This window comes from Sinocyclocheilus grahami, unplaced genomic scaffold (genome assembly GCF_001515645.1).
Source record: "Sinocyclocheilus grahami isolate Dianchi unplaced genomic scaffold, SAMN03320097.WGS_v1.1 scaffold316.1, whole genome shotgun sequence".
Classification (NCBI taxonomy): domain Eukaryota; kingdom Metazoa; phylum Chordata; class Actinopteri; order Cypriniformes; family Cyprinidae; genus Sinocyclocheilus; species Sinocyclocheilus grahami.
The window spans coordinates 667713-677165 of record NW_015505495.1 but is presented as its reverse complement, the minus strand read 5'-3'; the positions used below and the strand labels follow the sequence as shown (position 1 = coordinate 677165).

The 9453-nt window shown below is 38.8% G+C and overlaps 1 protein-coding gene across 1 annotated transcript in view; it reads left to right on the top strand.

Moving 5' to 3' along the window:
- Window positions 1-413: 413 nt before the first annotated feature.
- The window catches only part of LOC107601963 (uncharacterized protein KIAA1755-like), a 22404-nt gene continuing 13364 nt past the window's right edge, over window positions 414-9453 (top strand). Inside the window, exons 1-3 of the mRNA XM_016294336.1 lie at window positions 414-449; window positions 540-656; window positions 5663-6824. Coding sequence (XP_016149822.1) covers window positions 414-449; window positions 540-656; window positions 5663-6824 — 1315 coding nt within the window. The remainder of the gene's footprint in view (window positions 450-539; window positions 657-5662; window positions 6825-9453) is intronic.

Below are 9453 nucleotides of genomic sequence, written 5' to 3'. Positions count from 1 at the left end.
GTTTTGGGTAAATCTAACGGGCAGTCTTTGGTCTCATTAATCTATTATTTGTTCCAGAGCAAATAGTTTTGGCTGAGAGCAAAATCACATCACGTTATATTTTATATAATTTCAATGCTGTATCTTATATCAGAACGCTGTCTTTATAATTTTGACTGAATTGCCTAGCAACTTTTAAATTATTATTCAATAAATATTTTATATAAATAATAGTAGTATTTAGTATTGGGAAACGGTGTGTGTTCGTGATGGTGATTTTAGTGACATTATTCCGCCTTTAGATGGCGACAAGTTGGTCTCTCCCTCAATGTAAGTCTGTGGAATTTTTTTTTTTTAAAGTAAACATTTCCTCAACCAGCTGCATGATTTTGGTGCAAATGATGCAGTTCAGGTCATGAGTGTGAGCAGTAGGAATGGAGATGTTTGACCCGTGCGGTTTTGAAGCAGATGTTCGTCTGTTTTAATCGAGAGCAGAGCTGCAGCGAGGCACCTGGACTCCACGTCATTTAGATACAATTGCGGGTCTGGGTCTGATCCAGCACCTCCACCATCACCATAAACACTATCAAAGAGGGCAGACCAGATCCCACACATCTCCTCTGAGCCACACTGGTGCTTTGGCTGCTATTAAAAGCTCTTTTACTGGCTTCAGCCAGGTGAAATAAATTCTTCAAGGTTATGGAAATGCATCTGAAGCTCTCGTCTGCCCAGTCTTATTTAATCTTTCATCTTCAAAGCCACACTTATCTCCAGCTTTCTTGAAGTCCTCCATCCAGTGCTGTCTTCCAGCTGTATGTTTAGTCTTCTCAGGCTTTGAAAGTGGTGTTTTGGGTGGGTGCACTGAGACTGATATGCAGGCCGTCCTGAATACAGCTTGTAGTTTAGACCAAACACTAAAGTTTTCAGGTTAAAACATGTTGTTCAAAAGATCTTCAAGCCCGGGCCGGTCTTCAGACCCCACTCATGCCAGAACCCTTTAGAGGGGCATCAAATCACATTCTTTAATCTTTTAACCCTATAAAGGGAAGTCAGAATAAAAGGTTATGTAGTAGGGTGTCTTGTTAGGGGTGCTAATTTAGGGGTGTCTTGATAATGTTCATATTCTATATACTTTTGAATATGTATTGAATATATGTGAACATATAAATATATTTTCAAAATAAAACATTGTTTAGTAGGGGTGTCTTAAAATGTACATATTAAAATAAATAAAATTAAATAAAATTAATTTTGATATAAATATAACTTGCAAAAAATGCATGCAAAACACGTGTAAAAACTTAAATATTAATATAATAAAATGTTTAAAAAAAAGTAAAAAAAAAAAATGAATGAATGTAATTTAAATATACTTTACAAATTTATATAATTTAATTTTTGAATCAAATTTTAAATATTATTTTATTAAATTATAATTATATATGTGTGTGTGTGTATGTAATTAACTCGCATTTATATTTACAAACACACACAAAAATAATATATCAATAATAAATAAATAAATAAATATGATTATATAGATAGATAGATAACGTCTATTTGAAGATTTGCTTTGACGTTTTCGGAGATGTGAGCTCCAGGGCGTCAGCGCTCATGAACCCGCCGAGAGCAGCCTCACCTCGGCCAGATCTTCTGGAAATCACCGCTGGCTCTGATAGTGTCTCCATAGTGGTTAAACATGAGATGTAATTCGTTTTGGGTAAATCTAACGGGCAGTCTTTGGTCTCATTAATCTATTATTTGTTCCAGAGCAAATAGTTTTGGCTGAGAGCAAAATCACATCACGTTATATTTTATATAATTTCAATGCTGTATCTTATATCAGAACGCTGTCTTTATAATTTTGACTGAATTGCCTAGCAACTTTTAAATTATTATTCAATAAATATTTTATATAAATAATAGTAGTATTTAGTATTGGGAAACGGTGTGTGTTCGTGATGGTGATTTTAGTGACATTATTCCGCCTTTAGATGGCGACAAGAGACTGTTTTACGAGTCAGCGGTAAATACTTTTATATTGAAAGAGACTGAAATGGAAGTTATTTTGACTTAATAACAGCTTGTAAGATGCAGTTAACAAATGCACTGAGCAGCGCTGTCATCGGAAATCACCCTTATCAGATGAAAGGACAGTACGACAAAGATATCGCTTTCCTCAACGGACATTCAAACTAATGTTTTATTGTAAATATGAGATTGAGCTGAAGAATGAATGCTGTATCTGATGCAGGCAATCACACTCGCTCGGTCAATCTCTCATCATACTCCACATAAAACAGTGAGCTTTTACTACAGTGATACAATAAGCTTTTCAATGAAGCAACTCAACGTTCCTTCTTTACTAATGTTCTAAAGTAATGTTCTTGAATTAGTAACGGATCTTGAGCTCAGTTGTTAAACTGACAAACTATTTGAATCCGTTGCGGAAGGACGTATTTCTGCACAAAATAGGGTTTTTAGATACACTTCGTTGTTTTTTTTCTTATATATTTGCACACATAAACGCAATATCACACTCGTAGACGTGAGAATTGGTTGTATATAGGCACAGATATAATTACCAGCGGCCGAATCACAGCCGTGACGAAATACAGCCATATCGCACAATGTGTGTGTGTGTGTGTTATTCAGTTTACTTTGGTAGTCTTGAGTCACGTGGCCTGAGGCCCCGAGGCCCTCGTCCCTCTGGACCGGTCCGTAATCCTGCCCTGCCCAAGCTGCTATTTTGTGGCTATTTTTTGGCAGTCGTGGCCTAATGTTACAGTCGGACTTGTAACCCAAAGGTTGAGGGTTCGAGTCTCGGTACCAACAGGGATTGTAGGTGGGGGGAATGAATGTACAGCACTCTCTTTCACCCTCAAAACCACGACTGAGGTGAGACCCGGGTGCGCAGCAAATATGGCTTCCCACTGCTCCAGTAGTACTGTTTAACTATGTTAGAAATCATGTTGCCTTTCCTCCCATTGTTAACCTTTCCTCCAAACGGCGGTTCTGCTCTTCCCTGCAGTTTGAGCGCTGTGATTATTCCTTAGCTGCAGCCCAGCTAATGTGGCTGAGTGATTTAATTTCCTAGAGCGCTAATAAAGACTTTCTGCAGGAGAATGAAACAAAGGCTGCCCTGTGGAGGAGTGACCGCATGTGGACGGGACATTGTCATTGTGTAATACAAGGCCAACAGAGCAGAACAAACAGCGAGAGTTAGAGTCAGAGCTTTGCTGGGGATTTTTCCTGGGCTTTTCCCCGTCTGCAACTCAACTCAAACAAGTTCATTTCCATTTTCTCCACTCCCCTGCCTATTTAAAGGGATAGTTCACCCAAACATTAAAATTAGCTGTTAATTTACTCACCCTCAGACCATCCAAGATGTAGATTACTTTTTTTCTTCAGTAGAACAGTAAAGAAGATTTTTAGCTGAAAACCGTGGTTTTTGGTGATTCATAAAAAGCAAGTCAATGGCTACCGTCACTTTAAGAGTCAAAAAGCACATCAGGCAACATAGAATGAATCCCCGTGACTCCTGACGATATACTGAGATCTTATGAAGCGAAACGATCAGTCTGTGCAAGAAACTTAACATTATTTACTACATTATCACCTGTAATCCAGAACCTCAGGCGAACGGTCCAGAGTGATGTCCGGTTCACAAACGAATCATTCTTCTGAACCGGTTCTTTTTAGTGAGTTCTAAAATCGGACTGAAGCGCCTGAAACAGTTCACGTCTCGAGCAGCACAGATCACTCCGACTGGAAATGAGCTGAAATAGCAGCAAATCTGATCCTATGATGAATGAATCATTCAATACTCCAGTTCCTCCAACAGTCACGGTGAGCTGATGAAGACTAGTTTATTCACTTTATATGCTTTAGACACATAAAACATCCACATTTCTCTTCATTATTGGGTGCTTTAATAATATAATTGCGTATATGTTATGTTATTGTGTGATTACGTACATGAACTAGTGAACGAACCAGTTGCACTGGTTCTTGCACAGACTGATCATTTCGCTTCATAAGACCTCAATATATCATCAGGTGTCACGGGGATTCATTCTGTGTTGCCTGATGTGCTTTTTGACTCTCAAAGTGCTGGTAGCCATTGACTTATGAATCAGCAAGGAGCACAGTTTCAGCAAAAAATCTTCTTCACTGTTCTACTAAAGAAAAAATCATCTACATTTTGGATGGGCTGATGGTGAGTAAATTAACAGCACATTTTAATTTTAAGGTGAACTGTCCCTTTAACCTAAAGCTGAGTGTCCCAGGTCACGGTTGTGTTAGTTTAGGATAGGGTGATACATATCCGGTTGGAAAGTCCTCTGCTCCACAGATATGATGTAGTTCTGCATTAGGGACAGGATTTTCCATCCCGCCTGTTATTGTCCAGTCGGTGACGCTACATTGGCAGGTGTTTCCTGTCTCATCAGTGTCCCGCGACCTCCTGACATCCTGCTGTTTGTGTTTGTAACTGGGAACTGTGGGATTGAACTTGTGACCATCAAACCGTCTCACTAACCAAACCAAAAACAACATGCTGCCATCGTTTACTCTATCACACTGTGTGCACAATCATTGGTGTTTGATTCGGTCTATAAAGACGGGAAGTGATGCTTCATGTGCCCTACAGTAAATTAGTGACAACAAAATTTCAGCAATTGAAAATGAATTTTAGGTATTGGCCGAAACAGTTTTGTAGAGCTGAAATCATATTTAATTAATTTTATTTTATTTTATTTTATTTTATTTTATTTTATTTTATTTTAAAATGCCTTTTTCACGCTGTATAGCCTGTGCAGAAATCTCTCTCAAAAAAAATATTGTGCAGTCTGATTCATTGTAGTAGATTGGTCTGTTTGTTCACCACAAAATAAATAAATACATTTATTTATTTATTTATTTGCTGAATGATTTGAGTCCCTGCATGGAACTTTACATAAACTTTTAAAATTTTAATCCTTATGTTTTCTCATTTTATTTGCTGATTTTAGTTGCTTTTCAAATCAGTGTTACTTTAATTTCATTGAGGTACTATTACAGTTTTTTTTAATAATTTGTATCATTTTCATTTTCTTTTTAATTTTGGTTAAAGTTTTAGTAATTTTGTTTTTTTGTAATTCAGTTTATTTTAAATACGCCTATATATGTATTTTTTAAATACATTTTTATTTCAGTTTTAATTATAGTACATCAAGTTGAGCTAAATGAAAAGGAGAAATGAACGAGCTAAAATAAAAAAAAAGTTAAAGTTTTTATTTTATTTTATTTCAGTTAACATTTATTTTATTCCAATTAACGAAAAATATTTTTCTAATAATTTTAGGTTAATTTACTATAAACCCCCTGGTTCAAATGGTTAATTGCTGACACCCTAATTGAGAACCTTTATGTTACTGTGCCAGTATGCTGCCTTTTTATGTTTTAGAATAGGTATCATTTTTGCAATTCTGTTGCGTGACTCAAAAATTACACATTTCACTTTAAAATATATATTTTACAATTGCATAATGTTTTAATTCATTGTATTTTTGTATCTTGAAATCTACTTCAAGACAGAAATAAATTAATAATTGCAAACTGCGAATAACTGCATATTGTTGCTTGTACCTGTACGAAAAGTGGCATTTTTATCTGATGAATTCATCCTTTATATTTTCCACAGCTGCGATTCAAAGGCCTGTTGCTGTACCATGAGGGATGGCCACTGTGTTTGCATGAAAAGGTGGTTCTGCAACTTGCACCCCTGCATAAAGTACGTCTACGGCAGGGAGATTTCTACCTGCAGGTGGTTCCCTTAGGCCGCAAGGCTGCCAAACTGGTCATAAAATGCCTGTCAGGGAGCGGGCAAGCCATCGCAGAGATCCCTGTGTCCGAGAGCATGTACGGCAACGTGTTCACACCTGAGTTCCTGCCGAATGTAATGCATGAGCGCAACCTGCACCCTCTCCAGAACTGCCTCCTCAGTACCGGCGCTGTGGTTTACCGAACGCCCTGGAAGAACGTGGTCAATCCTTTGTTCGTGACCAGCACTGCCGACGCAATCATGCAGGCGCGGAGCAGCGGCGGGACCCTGCGGGGTCAGCTCAGCACCTGCAGCACCCACGGATCCACAGGAACGCTCAGTTCCCGAGACTCCTTGGGTGCTGAGTCCACCGTTTCTGAGCCAGTCCTCAGCCGGAGCCTCACGGATATGGGCATCAGCTCCCTGCACTCGGAGGATTCGCCCTTGCAAAAGAGTCCCAACTCCCTTCCCCAGACGCCCACCTTGGGCAGCCCAGATCAGGGATGCATTCGAGGCGGAATCGGCAACAAAATCCTCTCATTCAGCACAGACCTTAGCAATCCCGGCCTTCGCAAGAGGCATCCCAGAGACTCTGCGGCCTTCGAGTCGCGCCGGCTTTTCCGCAAGTCCTACATGGAGGCACTGCAGAACCCCATGAACCTCGGCTCCAGCTCAGAATCAATTCTGGAGGAAGGGACGGAATCTGAGCCAGGAGCGCCTCACGGCTCCGTCACAAAGGATCCGATCCCTCGGAGAACCTGTGATCGTGGATGGCTGGGAGGAGATGAATCTCGCAACGGTTCTCCCGCTGTCCATCCATCCAAGAGCGCCGAGTTCAGTCTGGGTGAGAGACGCTCCAAATCTCTCGAACGTACCAACAAGGCCTTGCAGTTTAAAGGCCACCGGGAACGGTCGTCCTCCGGTGGATCCGGTAGCGGCCTTCCCAAGAAACTTATGAATGGTTATGCATTTCGTTTTGGAAAATTGGATTTGGAGGCGGCCTTTCCTGGCATCGAGAAATGGAGCAACAAAGAGAACTCAGGTAAAAACGCTTTGTCAACTCTTTTGAGGTTTGCCATTCCAGTGTTGAGCTAAATGAAAAGGAGAAATGAACGAGCTAAAATAAAAAAAAGTTAAAGTTTTTATTTTATTTTATTTCAGTTAACATTTATTTTATTCCAATTAACGAAAAATATTTTTATAATAATTTTAGGTTAATTTACTATAAACCCCCTGGTTCAAATGGTTAATTGCTGACACCCTAATTGAGAACCTTTATGTTACTGTGCCAGTATGCTGCCTTTTTATGTTTTAGAATAGGTATCATTTTTGCAATTCTGTTGGGTGACTCAAAAATTACACATTTCACTTTAAAATATATATTTTACAATTGCATAATGTTTTAAATCATTGTATTTTTGTATCTTGAAATCTACTTCAAGACAGAAATAAATTAATGATTGCAAACTGCAAATAACTGCATATTGTTGCTTGTACCTGTATGAAAAGTGGCATTTTTATCTGATGAATTCATCCTTTTTATTTTCCACAGCTGCGATTCAAAGGCCTGTTGCTGTACCACCAAGGTCATGGGTTTGATTCCCAGGGAATGCATGAACTGATCAAATCCATACCTTGAATCCAATGTAAGTCTCAGGGGTGTCCAATCCTGCTGCTGGAGGCCCAACGTCCTACAGAATTTAGCTCCAAACAGCTCGAACACACTTGTGTGGAAGTTTCTAGTGAGTCGTAAGTCACTGATTAGTTGGTTCAGGTGTGTTTAGTTAAGGTTGAAGCAAGACAGTGGCCCTCCAGGAACAAGTTTGGGTATCCTTGCTGTACACAAAGAACATGGCAAAGCATCTTCTTTGGGATTTTTTCCCACCAAGAACTAGACCAGAACAAACTTCCCTTATCAAATCATGGCACTAGTAACACTAAGATCACGGTTTCAATTCCCAAGGAATGCATGAACTGATGAAATGCATACCTTTAAAATGTCGCTTTGGATAAAAGCATTTGCCAAGTGCATAAATGTAAATGTCACCATATTGTACATCAGGGGTATCCAATCCTGCACCTGCGGGACAGTGGCCTGCTGTATATATATCAAAGCATCTTGTTTGGGATTTTTTTCCCACAAATAACAAGACCAGGACAAGTTTCCCTTATCAAATCATGGCACTAGCAATGTCAAGATCATGGGTTTGATTCCCAGGGAATGCATGAACTGTTGAAATGCATACCTTCAGTATAATTGAATCAGTTGATTTGCATGAATCATTTGAATGAATTGATTCACTGGAATGAATATGAATTTCCAATGCTATAATGTTGCAAACAAACTTTTTTTATCAGTTCATTTACACAAATCATCTGAATAAATTGATTCAATGGAATGATTCAGAATTCCCAATGCTTTAAAATGTCGTAAATAGACTTTTTTTTATCTGTTCATTTAGACAAATCATCTGAATGAATTGATTCACTGGAATGAATATGAATTTCCAATGCTATAATGTTGCAAACAAACTTTTTTTATCTGTTCATTTAGACAAATCATCTGAATGAATTGATTCACTGGAATGATTCAGAATTTCCAATGCTTTAAAATGTCACAAATAGACTTTTTTGAATCAGTTCATTTACATGAATCATCTGAATGAACTGATTCACTAGAACAAATCAGAATTTCCAATGCTACACATGAGTTTCTTGTCAGTTTTGCTGGGTTGTTGAGATGTATACCTTCAATATAAGTCACTTTGGATAATAGCCAAATTAATCAATATAAATGTCACCATACTGTACATCAGTAAACATGCTTTTATCCAAAGGGTTGGCGCTAAACTCAGCAGGACAGTGGCCCTCCAAGGATTGGGATTCTTTCCCACCAAGAACAAGACCAGAACAAGCTTCCTTTATCAAATCATGCCGCTCAAGGCCTTAAAGGGACAGTTCACCCAAAAATGAAAATTACCCCATGATTTACTCACCCTCAAGCCGTTCTAGGTGTATATGACATTCTTCTTTCAAACGAATATAATCGGAGTTATATTAAATAATGTCCAGAATAATCCATGCTTTATAATGGGAGAGGATGGTAGCCCAAAATTTGTAGTCCAAAAAATTGCACCCATCAATTATAAAAGAAGTCCACACGGCTCCGGGGGGTTAATAAAAGACCTTCTGAAGCAACGCAATGCGTTTGTGTAAGAAAAATATCCATATTTACAACTTTATTGTAAATTACCTTACTCTCTAGCTTCCACTACGTACGCACATTCTCAAGAGAGTGGCTTCCAGCAGATGACGTAAGACGTAGGCAAACGCGGAAGTGACGGCGAAACAAAACACCGGTCACGAATTAGAAGTACAAAATGAGGATTTGTAAAGAAAAATGTCGGAGGATTTCAATATAATCCAAGAGGACACTGGTTTTCCTTTGCTGTAAACAAAACTTGTTTCTCGCGAGACTAGCATAGTCTCACCGGAGTTTACGCTACGCCTGCGTCTTACGTCATCCACTGGACGCCACTCTCTCGTGAACGAGCATACGACGCCATGTGGACTTCTTTTATAATGGATGGGTGCAGTTTTTTGGACTTCAAATTTTGGGCTACCATCCTCTCCCATTATAAAGCATGGATTAGCCTGGACATTATTTAATA